Consider the following 25376-nt stretch of genomic DNA (forward strand, 5'->3'; position numbering starts at 1 on the left):
TTACCAGGGAGGCTGAGGAGTGTGATCCCCTGTAGTTGGAACACACCCTCCGCTCCCCCTTCTTAAAAAGGGGGACCACCACCCCAGTCTGCCAATCCAGAGGTACTGTCCCCGATGTCCACACGATGTTGCAGAGGTGTGTCAACCAGGACAGCCCCACAACATCCAGAGCCTTTAGGAACTCTGGGAGAATCTCATCCACCCCCGGGGCCTTGCCACCGAGTTTTTTTTTAACCACCTCGGTGACCTCAACCCCAGAGATAGCAGAGCCCGCCTCAGAGAACCCAGACTCTGCTTCCTCAAGGGAAGGCGTGTCAGTGGAATTGAGGAGGTCTTCGAAGTATTCTCCCCACCAATTCACAACGTCCCGAGTCGAGGTCAGCAGCGCCCCATGCCCACTATACACAGTGTTGATGGTGCACTGCTTCCCCCTTCTGAGACACCGGATGGTGGACCAAGATTTCCTCGAAGCCAAGCGGAAGTCGGTCTCCATGGCCTCACGGAACTCCTCCCACGCCCGGGTTTTTGCCTCAGCGACCACCAAAGCCGCATTCCGCTTAACCAGCCGTTACCCATCAGCTTCCTCAGGAGTCCCACAGGTCAAAAAGCCCCGATAGACTCCTTCAGCTTGACGGCATCCCTCACTGCCGGTGTCCACCAACGGGTTCGGGGATTGCCGCCACGACAGGCACCGACTACCTTCCGGCCACAGCTCCGGTCGGCCGCCTCGGCAATAGAGGCGCGGAACATTGTCGACTCGGACTCAATATCCCCCGCCTCCCCCAGGACGTGGGTGAAGTTCTGCCAGAGGTGGGAGTTGAAACTCCTTCTGACAGGGGATTCTGCCAGACGTTCCCAGCAGACCCTCACAATATGTTTGGGCCTGCCTACGTCGGACTGGCATCTTCCCCCACCATCGGAGCCAGTTGACAGCTCCGCCCCTCTTTTCACCCGAGTGTCCAAGACATGCGGCCGCAAGTCCAATGACACGACCACAAAGTCGATCATCAAATGGCGCCCTATAGTGTCCTAGTGCCAGGTGCACGTGTGGACACCCTTATGCTTGAACATAGTGTTCATTATGGACAATCCATGGTGAGCACAGAAGTCCAATAACAGAACACCACTCGGGTTCTGATCGGGGGGGGCCGTTCCTCCCAATCACGCCCTTCCAGGTCTCACTGTCATTGCCCACGTGAGCATTAATTGGGTTTCCATTCATTTTAATGAGAAATCTGTTTTGAGTTACGAGTGTTTGAGAGCACAGTCACAGAAAGAATTTAACCAATATCTCAAGGTACCACTGTACATTGTCTTAAAAAATACAATTTTAGAAATGCATTCACACATCAATACATTGTTTTATTTTACATACTTGGCATAAAATCAAACATACTTCAAGTCTCTCCAAATCATTTCATGAAAGTTGGTGGAGTAATATTATTTGAAAAGTTTAAAAATGTTTATAGGTGCATCTCAATAAATTAGAATATGTTATAAAATGTCATTTATTCCAGTAGTTAAATTCAAAAAGTTAAACTCGTACAACAGTACAGTATATAGATTCCTATAAACACATAGTGCTGCGATTTGCTGGCGACCACTTCAGGGTGTACCTCGCCTCTCGCCCGGAGTCAGCTGGGATAGGCTCCAGCACGTCCGCGACCATTGTGAGGATAAGCGGTACGGAAAATGGATGGATGGGTAAACACACAGTGCACAGAAAACACTGTGAATAGTTTTCAAAGCAGCTTGGGTTAACTGTTAGCACTTATTTTATAACAATCTTCAATATCTATTTTGAAAAACTAATTCTTCAAGTAACAGGAAAAGAGAAATTGTTCTACTAATTACAGTGCACGACCCTAACTCCCACGTACTTCTTATACTGGATGAATGCAGATTTGATTCATTGTAAATGTAAATTAAAAAAGTACAGACTTCCTGTTTTAAAGTGTTTCTCATTTGCGCAACTGTTTTTTTTTTCTGGTGCAGCTTCTGTGGAGCCGATCGAAGCCAACATCTTTCTGGAAGCATACAAAAGGAAACTCGCTGATGAGGGCCGCCTTTTTCTGGCCGAGTTTCAGGTGGATTGCTTTTTGGGGTGGGGGGGGGGGGGGGGGGGGGTGTGCGCGGGGGGGTTATCCTTTGGTACTTATGAGGGGAGGCATACAATGAAAAACAAATATTTTCTTTACAGAGCATCCCCAAAATATTTACCCGCTACACAGTGAGAGAGGCTAAAAAAACTTGCAACCTCCCCAAGAACCGTTACGCGGACATCCTACCATGTATGCAGTTGGTTGTTACTGTACAGCAAAAAAAAATTACCAGTATACAACTACAGTATACAACATTTTTCTCTGGAGTGGTCAAACATTTGCTTTCTTGAACAGATGATTACAGCCGAGTCCACCTGAGCACAGGAAACGGAGGGGCCGGAAGCGACTACATCAACGCCAGCTTCATTGATGTATGGGAAATAAGCCTCATACAGCACATATGTGCAACTTAGCAAAGGGTCTTGCAGTTGGTGATGCACGTTTTGGGAAAAATAGGTCAAGCACAACTTATTGAATGTTTGCTCCTGTGCAGGGCTACAAGGAATCCAAGAAGTACATTGCAGCTCAAGGTACCGCTGTGTTCACTGCACTTGCCTTATTTTACGGCACGTATTGTTAAGTCTGTGCATTTGTGTGTGTGTGTTGCGTGTTTCATAGGCCCAAAGGAGGAAACTGTGTGTGACTTCTGGAGGATGATGTGGGAGCAGCGGTCTTCTATCATCGTCATGGTGACGCGCTGTGAGGAGGGAAACAAGGTAAGAATTTTGTCCACCCGTAAAAGTTGAGCATCATCCATTTTGAGATGCTGGTCAACCTCAAATTTATCTGGAGTTGGAAACAAATGTTCCCATAGAAAGTATTGCAAATGGTGACCGAGTGGTGAGCACGTCTGTCTCACCGGTCTGTGGTTTGAGGTTTGAATCTCATCACCGACCTTCCTTTGTGGAGTTTGCTTGTTCTCCCTGTGCTTTTTGGGACTCTGGCTTCCTCCCACATTCCAAAAACACACATCTTGTTGTATGTGTGGCTCAACTCACTCACTGTGTGGGTGTGAGTCGCAAACTGTAATATTTTTGCGATGGTCTTTTCCAGTTGGGTTTGGCCACGTCACACAGTCTGCGGCGGGCCTTAGATTTTTTATTTTGTTTTGTCCAATCAGATTTCAGCCTCTGCTGCATGTCAATCAAATCTAACCAGGGCCTTCAGAATCAGTAATGCTGGTCGATGTAATTTCAACTAGCGTATATTAGCAAAGCTCGCTGGCCCTGATTGGTTGGGCAAAGCAGAACTTGTTACAGCCAGCTTGAACTAGCAACACGTCTGTAGCGATTCGCTTGCATTAATACATTTAATAATCAGCATCTCTGGTGAGTATGATGTATTTTATTTAATGTTGTTATGTTTTTGTCTTCTTTTTAAATTTGGTTCTGAACTACTCCAGATGATGTACAGTACATGGCACTCTTGTGTACTGTTATATTACATTTTTGTGTAGTATTGAGTGATGGTTTCTCTAATTGCGATCTGATAGTGGCGGTATTAAGAGGCGGATTATGTAGTGTAAATCCCCACTGAAGGCCCAGGTAGAATGCACGGCCCTCCACTAAAATAATTATGGAGATGTTTTTCCAGGAGTTTTCATCAGCTGTTGTGTTGTGTTGTGTTGCAGAACAAGTGTGTGCAGTACTGGCCTTCTCTTGACCGCGAGACTGAGATATTTGAGGAGTTTGTTGTTAAGCTCAATTCGGAGGATCACTTCCCTGATTATTCTATCCGCCATCTTAACCTAAGTCATGTAAGTCTCCTGTGATAATGTCTATTATTGCTGCCGTGAGTTCCCAATGTGTTGTGTACTGCATGTCGTTACATGTGTCCAGAGGAAAGACAACTCTGAGCGAGACGTGACCCACATTCAGTTCCTCAGTTGGCCCGACCACGGCGTGCCGGAGGAGCCCCACCTCCTCCTGAAGCTCAGACGCCGCGTTAACGCCTTCAAAAATGTTTTCAGCGGGCCCATTGTCGTCCATTGCAGGTAAGTCCATTTCTATGGAGGTTTTCGATCACTTTAACAACTTGATTATTATAAAGTGTATTGATTACTATTTATGACTATATAATAAGAAACAATAAATAGTTTGTAAATGCAACAATGTTGTTCGCTATTTTACATGAATATTAGCTTACACCCGCGACCCTTGTGAGGATAAAGCGGTACAGACAATGGATGGATGGATTACCTTACAAATTCTAGTGCTTTTTAGTGAGCACCATATAAATAAAAAAATGGTCCATCCAATTGGTGTGACATATCAAGATGCAAATGTAGCCTTTTATAGAGCAAACAACCATGCTACATAGGTAACTAACTAACAAAAGCAGATCCCAGTGCCACACTCAGACAAACAACCATGAGAAAATTTGGAAAATCATATTCAAATAACCTCAACTATCAGAATTAAAATGATAAATCATAAGTATTACTGGTGTCACATCTTCAGCAATACACATATATTAATAATGATTAGAAATAAGTCTTTAAAATGTATTGTTTATTTATTCGACAATAATCAATAACAGCCAATAAGGATCAGGATAAGGCGCACATGCCATCAGAATTTATTACAATAATGCTTACTAATAGAGACTTCGACACACATTTGGGAACCACAATTAAGAGAAATAAACCTTTTGCCTGCAAAGCTGACATCTTGTACTTTACAATTCAAAGTATAAAATGGAGTTGGTCTGCTTTTAAGTGTGTGCATATTGACTCAACAGACTTTTTTTTCTGATGCGGTTTCCTTCTTTTCACACCCTCTCATAAGTTCCAGTTCCTGGGTCTTTGACGCTAATGCTGCACGCATCTGTCGTTTATGACTCTTCCATGCACTCAGGGGCACATTTAGTCATTTGGGTGCCCAAGGCAAACCCAATCATTGGGCCCTCCACATCTGTAACAAATGTTCATTTTATCATCAACTAAAAAGTGTTTAATTTGAGAATATTCTCCTATTTCCTGAGTTAGATGACATCCTTAAAAGCCTTATTGAGGATTATTATCTAACAGTTGAATCATCTCAATGCTTTTACTGTAATTGATAAGAACATTAAGCGACATTTAATCGATAGTTTGCCATTTTGACCGCTTTACTCACATCTTCGTGATGAAAAGCATCCCTTCTGTCACTCTCCACTTCATCTCTACTGCTATCCTCTTCGCCTGAAACTGATAGCCGTGCTATTGCTGTCTTCCAAGAGACCATGTATTCAATTTCCAGTCAATATGGGTTTGCAACAACTGTTTGAAAATAAATAAATAAATAAAAAGGAGGCTTGTTCAACGCAAATTAACTTCATGGAATGTATTTCTGAACATTCTTACCTATTTTGTCCACTTAAAGAAATTCCAAGCTAATAATTGGTCAACTAAAAATTTGTCATTAGCGCTCCACTGTTGGCTTGTTTACTTTTTACAGGTTTTGCTGGAAGTAAGTTGCCAGTTTGAATAAAACTTTACTTCAGAAGTAGGCCTAATCAAGATACGGCTGTGTAGTAAGCCATGCTCTGTGTCTGCGCACCCATATTGAGGTTTGTGGTTGCTTTGTTCCATTTGTACCATCATAAAAATGGTGACTTGTCCAAAAAAAAAAAAAAAGCAGTAATTATGTATGCTTGCTTAATGCTATTTTTAGGTTAGCATCAGCTTGGTAAAATAAATGTCTGTATAATTGATTTTGAATTATATTGTATTTATTATTGTTATTATTGTGTATATTATATTATTGTATAAATCACGCTTTTCCCTGTTGGCATCAATGGTACGCATCTCTGGTGGCCAAAGAGAGCCAGAGAAAACCAAAGAAAAAGCAAAGTAAACATGCGCATTACATTTTTTATATGCTCACAGAACTGAAGTCTCATTAGACTTGCTGAAGTCTCACAAAATCTCAAATATGATGACGGGTCGACCTCCAACATTCTGTGCGATTTTAGATGAATGTTTTTCCAGAAAATTTTGTTGCAATTCCCAATTTCACTTTGACACTGGAAATTCTCATTTTATTCAAATTCCCAACATTCAAAGTGATAAATGTCAAGACAGGAGAAGGATGACTTTATTATTCAATTGGAAGTCAAGTTTCTCATCCAGCCTTTTCCTCCCTCTGGTTGTCTCTGAACTCATCTTTAAGTGATTTTACTTCATGTTCAACTGGTTTTCTCCTGTGTAGCGCCGGTGTTGGCAGGACAGGCACCTACATCTGCATTGACGCCATGATGGAGTGTCTGGAGGCTGAGGGCAAAGTCGACATCTATGGATTCGTTTTCAGTCTCCGCAAACACAGATGTCTCATGGTTCAAGTGGAGGTATACCATGTACTGTACATACACGCACACGCACCCACGCACACAAACACACAGGTTTTCACTCAATCCCACATTTATCCATTAATTACAATAACATTACATAACAACAATTTGTCATATACAGAGAACAAGCCGGAATAATAAAAAGTGAGAAAATTCCATCAGATATTTGAAATGTGTCTGCTGCCTGTTGCTAACCTGCAATCCAGCATTTGTGGCAGATTTGCTTGCCCTGTACAACATTTTATCCTAATCATTCATGTTAACGGCTAATATACTAACATCTAGCATGCTGACAACCGGCGTCGACTGGTGAAGATAATTCTGGAGCATTTCGTACCTCTATGGACAGGTGCTACAGTGTATCATCATCAATGTATGCTAACATAGCGACCTGAGCACACTATCTCCACAATGGCAGCTCAATAAGGATTTTACATTATACCCTTGCCTTGGGTGCTATGATACAAAAGACTGATGGCACTGCATACAATGCTTACGCACAACTACAATTTGAATATAGACTTGATTGTAAAACTCGATAAACATTTTGGATTATGCCCTGTAGTCGCGTATTGTTTAAAATAAGAATTAATAAAATGCTAACATGCTAACAGTTAGTATGCTAACATAGCAAGATGGCAGCTCAATAAGGATTCATCATGCCCTGGGATGGGGTACTTGAATAGAGAAATTGAACTGAAGTCAGGTGCTGTTTCAAATGAGATTTAATTAAATGCTAACATGCTAACAGTCGATATGCTCACAGAGCTAGAAACCGCACTACTTAAACCACTGAGGTAAATCGAGAAGGATTTTCTTTCATTCTCTCCTATCAAGAAGATTATTGATGCCATATTCAGGCTCACGTGTATGTACTGCATGGTTCCATCGTTGTTTGTGTGTGTGTGTGTGTGTGTGTGTGTGTGTGTGTGTGTGTGTGTGTGTGTCCGTGTGTGTGTGTGTGTCCGTGTGTGTGTCCGTGTGTGTGTGTCCGTGTGTGTGTGTCCGTGTGTCCCCCCCACAGGCCCAGTACATCCTGATTCACCAGGCCTTGTTGGAGCACAACCAGTTTGGTGAAACTGAAATCTCACTGTCAGAGCTCCACAGTGCACTGAGCATACTTAAAGAAAGCAACTGTGCCAATGAACCAACATTACTGGAGGATGAGTTTGAAGTATGGATTTTAGTTTGTTATATTTAAACTATTTTCCTTAACTTTTTTCCAATGATTAAACATTATACAACTAATTCACGCTTCATTTCCAAAAATAAATGTGTAATTGTATTGTACTGCAATTTAGAGACTTCCCACCTACAAGTGGAAGACATTCAACACTGGGATCACAGAGGAAAACAAAAAGAAGAATCGCTGTTCATCTATCATCCCCTGTAAATATGACTTTATCACTCTTCACACACAGCATGGACAAAGGTATTGGGACACCTTGAAAAGAGTAACAGATTTGCTCCCTTTGTAGTTATATGAACTTCCGCTCTTCTGTAAAAACTTTCTACAAGATGTTGGAGTGTGTGCTTGTCAGAGGTCGCTGATGTTGGACTCGAGAGAGGACCTCCTGGCTCATCTACTTCATCCCAATCATGTTTCTTGGGGTCGAGGTCAGGGCTCTTGAGTGTCTCCACATCAAACTCGTCTTGTCATGCCACTGTGCCTTGTTTTGTTCACCGAAATGTCCCCAAAATTTGGTGAAATGTGTTTCGTCCAGCACTTAAGTGATTTCATTCACACGTTCAGAGTGTCTCAATGCTTTTGTCCACGTAATGTGCATTTGAATTGTCACAATCAAAACAAAACAAACAAACCTCTCAAATCATTCATGTCTTGTGTGTCAACTTGATAAACCTGGCACCCTCAGATGATTACAACAGAGTGTTGCTGAGGCTGGATGAAAGGCAGAGTCAGGATAGCAGCCGTGATGAATATCATGAGGAAGAGTCATCTGATAGTGAAGACGATGAGGAGTCCACTAAATACATCAACGCTTCCAACATTCACGTGTGTATTTTTATTTGTCAAAAGTTGCAGCATCTACCATTCCTGGCGCAGGTGTGATTTGTGAATGAATTGCAATTTGTCAATCTTATACAGTACACCAATACTAACAGGCTATGGTCAAAACTCAGTTCAAACACGGTTCAATGGGAGGGTTGCATTCAAAACGGGTATCCGGTGTAAAAACTGCCAAACAAATCTTGTGGGTGACTTGCTGTGGTGACCCCTGAGCAATCCCCAAAATGTACGCACACAGGAAATACGCAGACTGATTGTCGACTCAGCCAATCAAATTATTTATTCAGAGCAACTTTGCAAGTTTAGTATATTCAAGGAAACAAGTTCAAAGTAAACAGATAATGTCATGCTTTGAAACAAGACAACAGCAAGGTGGGGGGGTATTTGTTCGGAGGTAAGATACTGTATATGTGCATTTGTCCTGCAAATTGCTGGTGTCGGGCGGGATCCTGAATCTCCAAAAGCATCACTTTTCAGGAAACAAAAAAAAAAACCCCGGTTTGTTTGTTAATCCATTAACATTGCATCATCAACAATAGTAAGACATTTTCAACACTTTATATTGGTCAATAATTTGTAAAAATAACAGACCAATGTTGGGACTGACCAATTTTTTGATTTGTAAAAAATATGAAATTGACCAAATTTGTTTTGGATTTGTAAAAAATATGAAATTGACCACATTTGTTTCGGATTTGTAAAAAAATACGAAATTGACCAAATTTGTATAAAGGACACGAGCAGACATCAGTTAAATGTTTTTTGTCAAGACAAAATGCAGCAACTCAAAATATCCATTTTCTGTCACGCTTGTTGTCATTAAGGTTGCAGATAAGATGGAACCTACCCTAGGGGACTTTGGGCGAGAGGCACCTTGGACTGGTGGCCAACCAATCGCAGGCCACATATAAACAGTCATTCACATTTATGCATATGGAAAATCTAGAGTATTCAAATAATCTAATGCCTGTTTTTGGAATGTGGGTGAAAGCTGGAGTACCCAGAGACCCCACAGAAAGCCTACGCAAGCATTGGGAGAATATGACACAAGCCGAGATTCGAACGCCGCAGCTCCGAATTATGAGCCAGGTGTGCTAACCACTCCCTCACCGTTCTGCCCAACTCAAACAACTTGCACTCATTTTTCTTTTATTTAATTGATGTAATAATTTAATTAAGTTTTTAATATTAACTTTCATTTTTTTAGGCACTGATTGTGAGTGCGAATGGTTGTTTGTTTATATATGCCCTGCGATTAGATGGATGGATGAATTAAAATGCATGCTTCCTTTCAACTGGACCTTTTAATAGAGGAACACTGACATCCACCAATAGAAAGATTTGTTGCTCATTGTACCGGACTATTGTTATATCAGTCATTCAAACTTCTCTAATTGCGAGAGGACTCTGCATCTTTTTGCACAATTGTCAAAACAAACAAAAACAAAAAAACTGTACCGGCATTACCAGATTACTGGTATTATTGCTCAGTGACTGTTTTTCTAAATGTCTTTATGTCTCAAAAGTGTTCTCTGTCAATTGACTGTCTGTTGTCGTACTAGAGCGGCTCCCACTACCGGAGACAAATTTCTTGTGTGTTTTTTGGACATACTTGGCAAAATAAAGATGATTCTGATTCAGATTTCTTGTGCACACAGGGCTACTGGGGCCCACGCAGCTTTATTGTAGCACAGACTCCTCTGGCCAACACTGTTAGTGACTTTTGGTTGATGGTTTACCAGAAGAAAGTGTCCACCATCGTCATGCTGTCAGGCGCTAGTCCTGATGTAAAGGTATTCAAATACTCATCATCCTAACAATGTTTTTGCCACATCAAATGAGTTCATGCTTGCTTGTGTATAGGAATCTGTGTACTGGGATAAGGAGAACACTGGAGATATTGAGGTAGAGGTGACCTCAACAGATGCTTCTCCAAATATTATCAACCGTAACGTGCTGATTCGTCACGTCAAGGTACTGCAGCCTTCAGCCACTAAGTTGTTTATGTCCACGATCACTCAATAATTATTCAATTAATTTCATCCTAATTCTTTTGTCAACAGAGGAAAGAGAGTCATGCAGTGAGACACGTCGAATTCCTGAAGTGGGCCAATAGTTTACGACCACAGAACCCTCAAGATCTGACTGAGATGATTAAAGATGTCAAGCGTAGTTGTGACTGCGGCAAGACACAAAGAGGCCCTCCAGTTGTGGTCCACTGCAGGTAAGCTGGACTCTTGGTAGTAAGTCAGGTCCCCTGGACTGATCACCTTTCAAATATAGGACTGTCACATACTGTAGAAGGCAGACAAACATTCGCTCACATTTATTTGTTTTTATTTGATATGAACATCACGCATTAATGAACTTCAATATAAAATGCCGTAATGAGAGTGCTTAAAGAGAGAGGATGCTATTCATGTGACACAGCTTGAAGCAGGCATCAGGTGCAGGTGGAGATGGGCCTGGTTCAAGTTGGAGGCCAAAACAAAAAAAGCAAAGAAATGAGGCAAATTTAATTATAATCTTAAATTTGTACAGCAACATGTACTCGAGCAGTGTTTTCCTGCGTGAAGAATTATTATTTTCCTTATTGTACTCTTCAGAGTCTTCCAGATTGCTTAATTTATGTTATAACAATAATAATAATAAAAAAAATCTCTGCCGGGGCCCGGGGGATCCAGATCCCTCCCTACAATGTTTATTTTTTTTTTTTATGTATTTTTTTTTTTTTTTTTTTTTAATGCCTTTGGTGTTTGCATGTCTGGTTTGTTTCAACCAGGTTAGTGTCAAGATATACTGTAAAAATAGTTGTTTAACATAAAAACATATATGCCCTTACAGCAACAATACTGTATGACTGAAACAAACAGTGATACCTGTTCGAAGTATACTGTACATCATGTGCACATCATGCAGCAGTCTTGTACCATGGGTTTGAAATAAAGGTGGACAAAAAAAGAAAAAGTTACATTACAAGAGGTCATCAGGAAATGAATGTAAGTTTACAATCTGTAATGTAAAAGTGAAGTGATGAGCAAGATCTGTGTGCGTGTGTGTGCATCTGCGCGTGTGCGTGTTGCTTCTCCTCAGTGATGGCTCGTCCCGTTGTGGAGTTTTCTGTGCTCTGTGGAACCTGCTCGACAGCGCTGAGACTGAAAAGGTCGTGGACATTTTCCACGTGACCCGAACCTTGCGGAAGGAGCGACAGGGCATGATTGCGAGTCTGGTAAGAACTACAAGTGTGTTCATCCTGTGTATTTACTCATACGTGTGTTTGGTCAACTTGAACTCCTAAAATAATTATTGTGGGGAATTAGCCTGGGTTAAATCACCTGAGATAGGCTCCCTGATGAGGACAAGCGCTATAGAAATTTGATCTTGTACATAGAATTATAAAAATAAGTGAAGGGCTGTATAATAAGGCCAATAAAACTAAACTGAAAATAAATTACTCTCCTTAATAACATGTGCTGTTGTCTTTATGCATCGCATATTTTAACATTTTTAATTGTCAGAGAGTCAAATGAATTTGACCACTGTATCATTGAATTTAACAAACAAGCAATAATGTTTTCACAATTACTTTGATGAGGCGTGGTAGTCTTCATGCACACGGTGATTACTGTATGTGCCTGGGAGGTGAGTCTCTTGACATACTGTAAATACTCAACATAGCTGACATTGGAGTGTACATTCTGATTTTCTTTTAATAATGATCCCTCATGTGAGGAAGCGCTAGAGTATAAATATGCATATGACAAAAAATATTTTTAAAACTGAAATACAATGTTACATTTCTGTGTTTGTGTGCCTCCTCTCAAACCAGTGTGTGCTTTTGACAGGACCAGTACCAGTTCTTGTATGATGCACTGGACGCGGCCTATCCTGTCCAGAACGGAGAGGTGAAAGCGGTCCAGGCCTCTGAAATGGATTCTGTCCAGTTGGTCAATGAAAGCACAACAACAGAGAAGGCTTCAGACGAAGTCTGCACTACCGAGGTGGGCCAGCAAGGGGCTGCAGAGAGCGATGATCGGGTGGCCCAGGTAGGGCAGGAGGAGAAAAAGGAGGCCGAAAAATTATCCAGCATTGTCACAGAGACACCACTTGAGGACAATGTCACTCGGGAGGTGTGAGGTGTTGCAAGTTTATTTGCAGCAATACGTGCTTCAGTCGGATGCTTCCGTGTGGGACAGTAATCATGTTTTAAACGAAGACAGATTTTATTTTAGAGATCTTAGTCTCAACCTTCAGTTTTTGGGGTATCAGTCCAAGTTATGTGAGTGAGTAATATGGGCAACACATCATCTTTTTCAAGATTACACATCTTTTATTTTTGGAATGCTTTTAAGTTTAAGGAAGATGGGGAACAAGTTGATGGTCAACATACCACTATTACTGCATAATGTCTCATAATAATTGTCCATATTTGAGTACATCGCTGAGTACTTTAAACGTTTGTAATTTGTTACATGGTACTGCATTAGTGACTAAGCTACAGTATGTTCCTACATTTTTTTTTTTTAACTGATCCTCATCAGTCTCAGTGTCCATTGTCAGAATCAGAATCATCTTTATTTGCCAAGTATGTCCAAAAAAAACACACAAGGAATTTGTCTCCGGTAGTTGGAGCCGCTCTAGTACGACAACAAAGAGTCAATTGACAGAGAACACTTATGAGACATAAAGACATTGACAAAAAAAAAAACAGCAAAAAAGGATTGCTAGTTGTCTGGTAATGCCGGTACATTTTTTATTTTAATTTTTTTGTCTCTGCTATCATGCCTATGGTTTGAAAGTCATATTGTAAAAATAAAAAGTATTAAGATGAAGCTAAAAAATGTCAGTATTGTCCTTAATTTAAAAAAAAAAAAACAGCAAATAAATGTTGAAATCATTTTGAAAGGCTTGACAAATTTAAAACCCTCATAATCAAAACAACTTCATTCATTGTAAACACAAGTGCAAAAGTATAATATGAAAACAATCCCTTCATCAGAGCTGCGTCTATAGTTGATATTTGGTGAGCTTTATTGAAAGCTTTATGCATAAAAATCTTGCAGGAAGTACAAAACACTTTCACTAACAAGTTGTCTTTGTGTATCTTTTGCTCAAGAAAATGAAAGTAGCAGTCATTTACAATAATATCAATCCATTTTGGAGCGATCGGTAAATAACTAATAAATAATTGCCCTGGGATTGCCAAAATCGATATGCCGCCATGTCTTGGTGCGACATCACCCACAGATGTGGAGACCAAATTTGCTGCGTACGATATATCGTTTGAGCATCGTCGTTGCAATGTATGTGTGTGCAATAGTCACATCGAAGCGTCCTGTGCTATGTCGGTGATGCAGTCAACGAGCTATGATATTAATAAGTGACCAGCAGAGCGACCTTGTTGGACATGCTAATAAGATTAAACGCCGATGTTACGGTAACTCTTAACCCTTTAAACAACAATCATGGCGCACCCCAGAGTGTTATATACTATTCTTTTTTGTATGATAACTGTTAATGAGGACATGGGAAAGAATTACATGCCTGCATTAACTGTATCTCCCTTCAGAATGTGAAGAACAAATGCATGTAGCAACAGATTACAATTGGGGGGAGGGGGGAGAGCCACGGCATTATGGGAGGGACAAACTTAAGGTGTACACAACAGCATACTTTGCTTTAATTAATGCAATCAAATATAGAAATAGTAATGCATATGTTCAAACATAGGTGTAAAATAACAGATTGCTTAAAAACAAATGAATAGTGTTAGGAATGTGCAAATGACTCTACAGTATAACTGGTCATGAAAAGAAATTATTTTAACTTCATGTCTGTCACGACTGTTGCTCAATATTAGTGTATTTAAATACAGTTAGACTTCAAACAAATGACTCAGTATACTTTTGTGCTCTACTGAGCTGTTTTTATACAAAGGGAAAAAGAGAAATGTGTGTTTTTTTTCATTATGGTCAAGTAAAGTAAAGTAACGCGTTACTCCAAAATTCCGCCATTTTGAGTAACCAGCAAAGTATCGCGTTACTTTCCCCGGGAGAGTAATCAGACTACAGTTACTTTTTATAACCATTGATAGTTAGTTTTGAGTCATCAATGTCTCTCACCAAGTACTGCTTTGTGACTGGTGACTCCAAAATAGCATTTAACCCTTCACGCAGACCGCTGTTTTCTCAATAAGGGGAAGACAGCGATTGGGAGGTGATTGTTGATGCACGGTGAAAGTGCAGTACCATAAAAGTGCAAAAGAAATACACAATTTCACTATCACCACACTATTTTTGTTATTTTCCTTTGTAAAACGTGTATTTGATTGTTATTACTTTTTTTTAAATATACGAATTAAGAATACAGTTTTACTGACGTGTTAAATGCGCACTGCATTGTGGGTAATGGTGAAGCACGGTCATAAATCGGTCATGGAGGATAAGGACTGTCTCCCTGAAGGACTTACAATACTTATCTTAAATAATATTGACAATGAAAAGTGAGAACTTTCAACTTCATTGTAGTTCGGGCGGTGAGCTGGTTTAACGCGCTGCACAGCTGACGTCACGTAAGTAAGTGCTTCTCCCCCACGTCAATCATCCACAGTTTTGCTAGTTAAACAGTTGCGTAATCTTGTCGCCTTTTCCCGCTCTTCACATTTAAAATGACCATGGTGGGAGCAATGGTGTGTGTATTTGTATGCCCCCAATATCAAACCGCCACTCACTTTTACATTTACGTACACGCACGCACAAACGCACACACACACACGGTTGCCTTCATGGACCACAATCGGCATCTGTCTATCAGTTAAGAGTCTTTAGAGAAGTGTATTCAGAATGGTGTGCTTGTTTACGTTTAGGTACTTACAACACCGTGTTGTCATGTCAAGACTGCACTAAGTTGCTGATTTAATGGCGCTTCGACGACACTAATATTGAAGTTATTATTATATGTAACTGTAACTTGTGTGGCGTTCATTACCAAGTAATGGGTACAGTTAAGCTGATGCTTTTTTTGTACTATGGATAAGTGATATTCTTGCCACTTGGCAGCTGCTGAAAGTAACTAAAAAGTTACTTTTTCTCTAACTTAGTTACTTTTGAAATCAAGTAACCAGTAAAGTAACTAAGTTACTTTTTCAAGGTAACTGTCGCAACACTGGTTATCGTGTGTTTTTTTAACATCACAATATATATTGCAGGGTGACGGAAAATTGGAATGTCAAATTTTTCCAATATCATGCGGCCCCAATAGCCGGTGTGGATAAAGGAATGTACAATCCTATTAAGTGGCAGGGTTTACCAATATTTTACCTGATGTCACTGTCAGGCTGAGTCCCTCACCTCCAAAATGACATCTTGCTTGACCTTCCAAACACTGCTTTGTTCAAGTTGGTACAATACAGTACCTTACCTTGCGATCATATACTGTTGCACATTCACATCAACACACCAGCACCCCAAAATGATGTTCAATAGCTAACTTATTACGCTGTCATTGATTAAAATGGCACAAACATGGCGCCATGCTGGATGGTGTTCGCCGTGTTTTCTTCCCAAACTTTTTAAAGGTGAGCGATGCAATCAATACAACAATGAGCAGATTAAATCCATGCATAAAGGAATCTGCACATGCGGGTTCCTTCCTTCTGCAACGAAGTATTACAGCAATTGATTTGAATAAAACAAGCCTACTGAAATGTACCTAACCTCACTATTTTCCCTCGTTATTGTCTAAAAACATCCAACCTTATTATAGGTGACAATTATGACGCATGGCTTGCTTCCACAGAATGAGGAAATTGCCGTTTTATGACAATTCTCAGATATTTATAGCGTTCAAGAGCGTGTGTACATTAGCTCTCAAGCTATTTTCATATTTTAAATTGGTTGATATTGCGTACAAAAAAATAATAGATGAAGTGGGAACAGACCAATAGTATCGATTTGTGAAGCAACCGAGAACATACTCGGTACGTACTAATACTGTATAAGGAAATGTGCTTGACGTCAGCAGGCTCACGCAGGTTTCGCCATAAAGGTGGGCAGGCGAAGATCTGGCTGAAAAACAAATATGTCATCAAAAACAAGCCTAACATTTCTTCTGAGTCTATTTTAGGGGGATTTTTTTCTTCAGACAACATTTTAAGTCCAGAACCATGGAATAAGTGCCAATGTTCACAGCATTTGAGAGGTCCTTTAATGAACTACCTGGAAAGATATTGTATTTTGGTACAAAAATATTGTATATGCACGCATTTACAGACTTCAGACCACTCAAAAACATGTTATGTCCCGTTTTTTGGTAAAGCATGTTCTCCGTGTATGGTCATAGGCCTTGCCTATGACTACATTTCACATGTAAACAGTTTCATTTACTTTCTTTTGTCTCTTTGCATCAACATGGCAAGTCGCATATTTGCTTTTTCTTTTGCTACAACTTGTATTTTACTAGAAGGAAATGCTACTGGAAATGTGTCGATGGTTCTGGCTCACATGGCAAAAATGTTAGTGTTAAAATTCAATTTTTTCAGATCTCACCCAAAAAGATGAGCATGCATCACTTCAAGGCACATCTCCCGGAGCGTCTTGACTCGTCACAATGACTCAAGCTCCATTTCATTTCTCCTCATGCTTGGTTTGAGTTGACACATCTTCTTGACTGTGTCCCGCCTTCATGACTGACCTTCAGCCGGACCCTTTCCATGGACATTTTCAGCTCAAGCCATCTCAGTTCACGTGTGATCACACGGAACTTTCTTCAAGTTTGATCGCCGTCACCGTTAAACCTTGACTTATTTTTTGTCCCCTCTGTCGAACATGACCTCTGCTGCACTGTTTAATGAGGCCTGCAAAGCAGTTGCTGGTCGGATCTTGGCAGGGTCTGGCGCAGCTTTGGTCTTGTCACTTTGGGCCTTGGCAGTCTCTGGACGGGCTTTGGACTTTGGTGGTGGAGGGGCTGCAGGCTCCCAGAGGAAGAACTCATACAGTAGTGTGTTGACAGCCTCTGGACATTCCATCATGACCATATGACTGCCGTCCTCCAGGACCTTTAAGAAGCCGATGAGAAGGATCTGATAGATGTTAAAAAAATAAAAAAAAAATCTTAAACGAGGGGAAGCGCAAAAGTCACAATGCAATCTGGTATTGAATGTACTGCTGCTGTTTCCCAGGAAAGTCAGCGGTCTAACTCGCAAACTCGAGGTATATCGGTGTACCCCAACCTTACTAAGATGCATTTGCAAACCTTATGTCACACAACAAAGCTGGCTAAAACGAAAGAAATCGAAAGATTATATAAACTATATTTATCTGTATTATTGGTCATAATATCCTCATCACTTGCTGCTCTGCATGGAAATTGATATGAATGTAGTATGTATGCCTCCATATAATGTATCACACTCGTATTCACACCTCGGAGAAATTTTGAGTCTTCAATTTTCCAATCAAGAAAGTCAGACGGGCATGTTTAAGACTGAGGTCTGCACTGTGCCAAGTGATTTTCCAATTATGTTTATATTATGTTGTATGTTGTATGTTATAAAGACAGAATCTTTGATGCAGCTTTTGTAGTGGATTTATTTGACTGAACACACGTACCTATTTAAGTCGTAGAGAACAAGGAAATTGTTTCGGGCACTTGCTGGACTGGAATAAAAGAGCCTAGAATGTCGTTACTGTTACACATTAACATTTGTTCAGCCTTGGCGAAGGTCTGCGCACTGCATGAGAATTCATTTTGATGGGAACTATTCGGATTCAAACAAAGGTACGACCGACCCTCTTTGACATGCGGGATCACCTTCCCAGTAGTTTAGTTTACCTCTGCCATACGCTGGTCCTCTTCAACGGGGACAAACTTGTCGTGTATTCCATGAACCAGCAGGGTGGGTACTGTGAGCTCAGCGTGGTAGACCTCATCCCCCTCGGGCCAATACTGCCCGCTCATCATGGCACGCAGCACAAAAGCCGACACATTGAAGGCGTTGTTCTCTTTGAGCAACCGCTTCTCCCTTGCACCCTGACGAGCAAAACCGGCCCTGTAGGGGGCACCAATGAGAAGGCACAGACCAAACGGACATTTAGAAATGTCATTACAGTGTTCCGCCACAGGATCGCGACTTTAGCTATTAACGCATTTTGGGGGGAACCTGTCCTCTGTTTTTTGTCGAAATACTCACCGATTCATTGTTTCTATATTCAGGCCAAAATGAAAATAAAAGTATTGCTTTGGAGCCATATTGTGGCATCTTCGTCCAAAGGACCTATGTTGAAGTGAGTCGAAGGCTTCACTTAGACAGTAGTAGTGCTTTGCCCACATTTATAGTCAAATATAAAGCTTTTTAAGGTTGGCATTGATTATTTGTGGGGGGGTTTTCGGTCTGGGGAGAAAGAATACTGTGTAGTAATTCCAAACTGCATGTCAGTGTGACAGCAAGTGAAAACTACAGACTGCACATCAATCAGAAAGAATGTGAAACATTGTCACCATCTCAACATGCCCTCCCCACACAAAATAAACACGCCATACACATCGAGGCCTTGTGGTTGGGAGCTGCATAGGGATGACATCAGAGCAATCTGATTGGAGACGAAGTAAGTATTCTTTCTTGTTTATTTCTTTATTTTTTTTCAGGCAATAACATCAACTTGTCCCCACACTATTGCACACCTTTGATCTTGTATCAGAAAAAGGTCCAACATTTGTTTTTTCATTTATCTATCTATATATATATATATTTTTTTTTTAATAGCATGTGTTCTTGGGCTTGCTGGTGGGCTGGAGCCTATCCCAGCTGACTTTGGGAAATATGTGCATTACGCCTTGGACTGGTCAGCAGCCAATTGCAGTTGTTGTTTTTTTTTTTAATTATTGAGTGACGTAATCAGGTGCATTTCTTTCTGTTCAAGAATCACATAACTGTGAATGCTTGATTCTCTCAGCATTACACAATAGTGCACATGTGACGTGCAATAGCATTGGTGAGGATGCTTGTTTCTCAGCATTCACTCAATTCTGAAGTAATGTGCGCGTGTAATTAGCCCACGGTTTAGTTCTAGCAAATTACAATGTTTGTCTTGATCTGTCTTACTTGAGAAAACTCCAGCTGAGCAGTGGAGAGAGGCAGTCAAGCACACATGAAGGCAAGTTGAAGACAGAGAACAGGCTGGGCTCTAGAGCTGTGGGGCCACCTCCATTGATCATCACCATCTTGTGGATCTGCTCCGGATACTCATGGGCCAGGAACGTACAGAATGACACTCTAGTGCAAAAAGAACATCTCAATCAGTATCAGTTTTTAATTGAACTGCATTAATTGCAATGTAAAAAAAGATGGGAAAATTGGGTTGTTCTACAACTTTTGGCTGGTAGTGTATACTCACTACACATTTGAACACTGAGCTCACTATGTAGAGCACTATATCTTGAATAGAGAGTGATTCCGAACACAGCTCTTGTGTTGGTTCTCATGAAGATCCCATTTGCAGGCACAGTGGTTAATGTTGTGTCTGGTACATGTGAGAAACTAGCAAACAAATTTACAGAAAACTTTGGAAGGGTGTGACAGATAGGTAGAAGGACGAACTCATTCCAGGTATGGTTCCAAGGCGCAGACAGAGAGATTTTTAGTCCTTTTGTTAACAGTTTCTTAAATGTCCCCCTCCATCAATATGCACATTTTTCGACTGTTTTATGCATAACGTACTGTGGGTCAAAATGAGTCTGTGAACTGGGTTTTAGTTTGACGTCTATGCAGTTTGTTGGTTGAATGCAACAGCCTTTGAACAGCCAAACCGCCTGCAAAACAGGTGGATTTGAATTTGCTGTCGTTGTGACGTAGAAACGGCACTCGTTATTTAAGTGCCTGCCCACTTCGTTCCCACTCATCTTAGGAAACAGGGCTGAGTGACAAAGCGGCTGCGACATTGTACAAAGCTTTGCATTACCTGCTAAACTCAGAGCAGTTGAGGAATAAATGGCTTCAATTTATTTGGGGAGAAATTGCTCGGCATTTCCGAACCAGAATTGTGCTGCGTTCAGGCCCATTTCGTGGAGGATGACTTTGTAAGCAGAAGCTTTCACGCTGCTGGAAGTGCATTTCCGGGTTTTGAGAGAGCGAGATATATCTGGCCGCAGTATATAAAAGCATACATGTGTTATGGTTTAGGAAAATCCATCCATCCATTTTCAACACCGCTTATCCTGGTTAGGGCTGCTCACAGCGCAATGCTATTGGACGCGAGGTGCGTGATGTCGCCGAGGGGCAATCAGAGCAAAACTTATTTACGTCGCATATTAAAGAGACATCAAATTCATCTGGTTAATCAAACATATGAGCACAACTGTGTGTTCTCTCATTTCCTAAATAAAAGTAGGGCTGTGAATTTCAAAATATGAGCAAGCAAATAAAAAGTATGACGTGTTCAAATAAAGTGCTTAATTTCAGAATAATTCTTTGAAAAAACTAAAAAAATACAGATAATACTTCACGTTTTGATCATATGGGTAGAAGCAAAATCATGCATTGTAAAAATGCATTATACATAGGTAGAAGGGTTTCAAAGAATTTTGAGGTCAAATTTGGGGGTGCGTATCATACATGGGTGCGCATTATACACGACAAATTACGGTAAGTGTCTTGCCCAGGGACACATAGACAACAGGCACTCAGGCGGGGATACGAACTGATGACCCTCGATTTTACTGGTCTGTCTGCTAATAAGTGTGATATGAACATTGTTTACCCATAAGAATGTCCAATGAGAATATTCCTCTTGCGTGCATATCTCTTAAAGATAACTCGCATGTCTTCTGCAAGGGCATAGAAGGTGTACGCAGCGGGTATTGGAGGTGCTGAGCTGGACCCGTGGCCTGCCAGGTCCGGGGCAATCACCTCATAGCCCAGTCGGGAAAAAAAGTCCAACTGGCTCCTCCAGATATCCAGTGAGCCTCCAACACCGTGGATGAAGAACAGAGCAACATCTGGATGCGTCCCTTTACACGGTGATATTTTCCTCTCGCAGTCAATCACCACAGTGCGCTTGAGCTTCCGTTTGCGGCAGTTCTGTGACGCTTCGACCTGCGGAGCGGCGAGTGCGTCCCCTCCTGCTCCCATCTCGGATGTTACAGTTTTTCTTGCTGTGACCGAGTCTGACCTGGTATCAGGGACTCCAGTGGGCAGCGAGGTGTTGCCACAGTCTGTCAGTTCCACCTCTACAGTGCTGCTCGGTTCTGTGTCACCATTCTGGCAGGTTTTTAGCGCCGCACCTGCACTGTCCCCCAGGTTCTCGATGAATAGCTGTCCATTGCAGAAGACTGAGATCCTCCTCTTGCAGCTGACGCACCCACCCTCTCCTGTAGGTTGCTCCACCACCGACCGCTCAGGGATTATATGTCGAACGCGAAGGCACCCGGCCTGGTTTCACTTCGACAAACTCATAACCGTCGCTAGGTTCGGACGTCTCGACAGGAACCACAACATTGGTCGACTTTGAGGTGAGGCAGCAGAGCAGACCTTCCATAAAGCTGGCCAGCATGGCTGCATGCAAACACACAAGTAAAAAAACATGAATAAACAAGACAGAGAAGATACAGAGAATACATCGCCAATATGACCTTGAGGAATAGTCGTTGTTAGTTCATGCTTTAATGTTCACAAACAAGATGTCTGTTTGACTTACAGCTATCCACAAGACAAACAATGTGCAATCTATTGAAAATCTGAGGTCTGACACTCCAGTTTTTGATTTATTATGTTATTTAATGCACTAAATAAACACAATACAATGACATTAGGAGGCTTGATCATATGTTACGGTTAATCAAATAGTATGTATGTTCTAGTTCCACACAAATATTAGGTTAACGTCAAGTCAAAAACATTAAGTTACTCTGACACAACATAAAAACATTTGAAACAATCTTCCCTTGCCGATCTCAACAACATAGCCATAGCTCTCAAAGCTCTTGCAATAACATAATGTCAGCCTTATCTTTATTTTGCTTGCATTATTAGCCTTATTTGGCTCCCTCCCATAGCAACATTCAATTAATTGCCCTGTCATCGCTGAGGAAAACAAATGTGTGCTAATGTCTTGTAAAAGGAAGTCGACAAAGAAATGGAAGGCCTCAGACTAGACTTACACTATCTTAAGTATTCCAAAAATAGGACGTGTGTTTTTTTTTGGGGGGGGGGGGTGATGATTGCGTTGTACACAGACAAATGCATATAAGAAAAGTGACTGAAAAGGCCAGCCAATAACATCATAAAGTTTTGACATTCAGAGCGTGCGAGAAGGCAGGACCGAAACAGAAACACAAGCTATAGAGCAGTGGAAGAATGCATGCAAACTGAGGCTGTAACGAGTAATCGACAACTAATTGATTATCAAATGAATCGATAACTATTGTTGATCATCTAACCCTATTAATAATTATAGTCATTGTAATAATAACGGTTTATTTTTGTGTTTCTTCAAAATAAGACATTTGCAAGCATATTCTGCATTGGGAAACAATGATCAAGATTTTTGCCTATTTTCTGATATGTTACGAACCAAACCTGTTACTGAATCATAGTTGATGTGCATTTTCTGCGGTGTCGATTTGAAATGATTTGCTGTTTTTGAATATGCGCCAATTTCACGAATGCTCTATGGTCCAACCGGTCAAAATGCAAATGTTTGAGACGCATGAGAAAGTTATGCCAAGTAACTGAGAGTAGTGGTGGCAAACACAGATGTTATAATGTTACTGCAGTACTTGTGCATCCACAGTCATATATTTAGCATCATGTAGCACTAGTATCTGCACCACCCTCCTCCAGCTTGTCTTTCATGCCTACAGCCCATCCTGGCTTCTCTTTTGCTTACTTCTGATAACACTGAGACACAGCAGCAGCAGCAGCAGCAACAGATACAGCAGCTGTCAGGTGATTACCAGTCATGGCAACAACAGGGCACCATGCAGGGTCTGCAAGTCTGTGCTGGTGGCATTATCCTGCCTTCCTGTTACTTTCCTCTCAGGCTAGAAGGGATTATAGTTTGTGTCTAAATCCACACAACGCAATCTGTCTGTGGCCTTTCCTGATGTAAATTGTCACACTCTTTGGCTACAGTCTCGCCTTGGAGTTGATGGAGTTTTGCATTGCCTACAGCCCATTCGCAATGAGGATCACTTGCGCATTTGTGGTGTGTTTCAGAGCACGCTTGCTCCGCTGGGCCTTTGCACTTGTACATTCATCCAACTGCAGTATTGCACTGTAGCAGGGATATGAACAAAGGGGACTCCATCTTAATTACTAGTACTGAATACATCAAAATCAAGTCCCTGGATGAGGCTGGATGACTGCTACAAAAACATCTTTACAGGACTAAAATGCTCAGTTTTCACAAAGTATTGATTTGACGACATGTTTATTATGCAAACAATCATAATATGGTTGACCGAATTGGCCTAAAATAAAATAGTATTCCCTACTTGTCCACCTTAACCATCCATAAAAGTGACATCGATTAACTTGAAATGTTTATCCTGACAGAATATACAAATGATACAAACTGACAATTGAAATGTAGACACCATAAAATAATCCATCCATCCATTGGAGCCTATCCCAGCTGACTTGGGGCAAGAGGCGGAGTACACCCTGGACTGGTCGCCAGCCAATCGTAAGGCAATTTAGTCTTCAACGCACCTCGCAGGCATGTTTTGGGAATGTGGGATGAAGTTCCAAATATCCGTAGAAAACCCACAGGGAGAACAAGCGTGAGAAGCATAGAGAAGAGATTTCAACCCAGAACCAACAGGTTACTTCCTGCATTAGACACATTTAGTTACAAGTATGACATACAGTAGCCCTATGTATCACTGATGAAACAACCAAGTGCAACTGATATTAGGCCTACCTGATAGCACCTATAACCAGCCACAACAGCGGCAGCACCTTTTAATGAGAACGAATTGGATCTGTTGAGTCTCAACCTGCCATATGATTAAAACGGACAATTTAAGTGTAAGTACCACAATAATCATGGCCCTCCCAAAACAACAACAACAAAACATTCAATTGTGTGGCGCACGCATTGTTGTTGTTGTTGTTGTTGTTGATCATTCATCTCGACTAGTGACAAGGCCTTAAACATCCCCAAATCCGCACGCTGTCATTTTCATTCATTTAAACATGTTTTCTTTACTACAGTATCTAACACCACAACACAAATAACTTCTTCTGCTGTCAAAACTGCTGTGTAGCTTCACTAATTCCCCCTTTAGCATTAGACACTTGAAAACTGCAACTGCGGTCCAATTTTACAGGCAGCGAACTTGTTTACTTTGAAATGATCCTAGACGCTTCAAAAAAACAAAACCAAAAAAAAATTACAAAAAAAGATGAAAGTTTTCATACCTTTAATATTTCAGAACCCTGGTGTGAAATACGAATACTATTATTAGATTGGCGTGGTTTTCTCGAGAAGCATCGGAGCGCTGTAATCTGTCAAAGTCAATCCAATAATCTAATTTATATCGAGTGCAGCCCTCGACGTCCACCGTCTGACGAGCGGCATTGCGTGCATGTTCTAGCTGTTCTTGTTCATTCGCTTCTTATGTGCTCCACGGATCCAGTCTACATGATGAAGAATGTCGGACGAATAATCAAAGACAAATGAGCACTTTTAATTGGGCGCTTCGAGCAGCTCGAATCTCTCCTGGTCGGATTCATGGATGGGACGAGCCGCCCTCTACTGACGCAAGCAGCACAAGATTACTTCACAGTACTGGGCGCTACTCTACTGTACTGTACATTAATTTGGGGAATGAAAAAAAGTTTAATAAAAACGGAGGACACCTTTCATAAAATATCCATTGATTTTTTTTGTCCATGTGCATGTTATAATTAATATAAA

General features: G+C 41.1%; 2 protein-coding genes across 6 annotated transcripts in view; one reads left to right on the forward strand and one right to left on the reverse strand.

Moving 5' to 3' along the window:
• ptprc (protein tyrosine phosphatase receptor type C) overlaps positions 1-18007 on the forward strand; it is a 31498-nt gene extending 13491 nt beyond the window's left edge. For 2 of the 5 annotated variants that reach the window (XM_061684004.1, XM_061684008.1), the window contains exons 17-32: positions 1996-2087; positions 2201-2291; positions 2397-2473; positions 2596-2632; positions 2721-2818; positions 3733-3858; positions 3941-4095; positions 6293-6428; positions 7456-7605; positions 7733-7820; positions 8306-8445; positions 10119-10253; positions 10324-10434; positions 10524-10684; positions 11554-11689; positions 12306-13120. In XM_061684004.1, coding sequence (XP_061539988.1) covers positions 1996-2087; positions 2201-2291; positions 2397-2473; positions 2596-2632; positions 2721-2818; positions 3733-3858; positions 3941-4095; positions 6293-6428; positions 7456-7605; positions 7733-7820; positions 8306-8445; positions 10119-10253; positions 10324-10434; positions 10524-10684; positions 11554-11689; positions 12306-12596 — 2024 coding nt within the window. In that variant the 3' untranslated portion in view covers positions 12597-13120. Of the gene's footprint in view, positions 1-1995; positions 2088-2200; positions 2292-2396; positions 2474-2595; positions 2633-2720; positions 2819-3732; positions 3859-3940; positions 4096-6292; positions 6429-7455; positions 7606-7732; positions 7821-8305; positions 8446-9284; positions 9878-10118; positions 10254-10323; positions 10435-10523; positions 10685-11553; positions 11690-12305; positions 13121-16999 lie in introns of those variants that run through there. The other 3 variants (XM_061684005.1, XM_061684007.1, XM_061684009.1) reach the window with 3 other exon arrangements.
• abhd8b (abhydrolase domain containing 8b) lies at positions 16643-25203 on the reverse strand. The gene is given in 6 exon segments (XM_061684010.1): positions 16643-17539; positions 18292-18508; positions 19562-19732; positions 21216-21877; positions 21879-22009; positions 24878-25203. Coding segments are annotated over 5 exon segments (1458 nt in total). The 5' UTR covers positions 22008-22009; positions 24878-25203; the 3' UTR covers positions 16643-17260.
• Positions 25204-25376: the final 173 nt, after the last annotated feature.

This window comes from Phycodurus eques, chromosome 8, assembly GCF_024500275.1.
Source record: "Phycodurus eques isolate BA_2022a chromosome 8, UOR_Pequ_1.1, whole genome shotgun sequence".
Classification (NCBI taxonomy): Eukaryota; Metazoa; Chordata; class Actinopteri; order Syngnathiformes; family Syngnathidae; genus Phycodurus; species Phycodurus eques.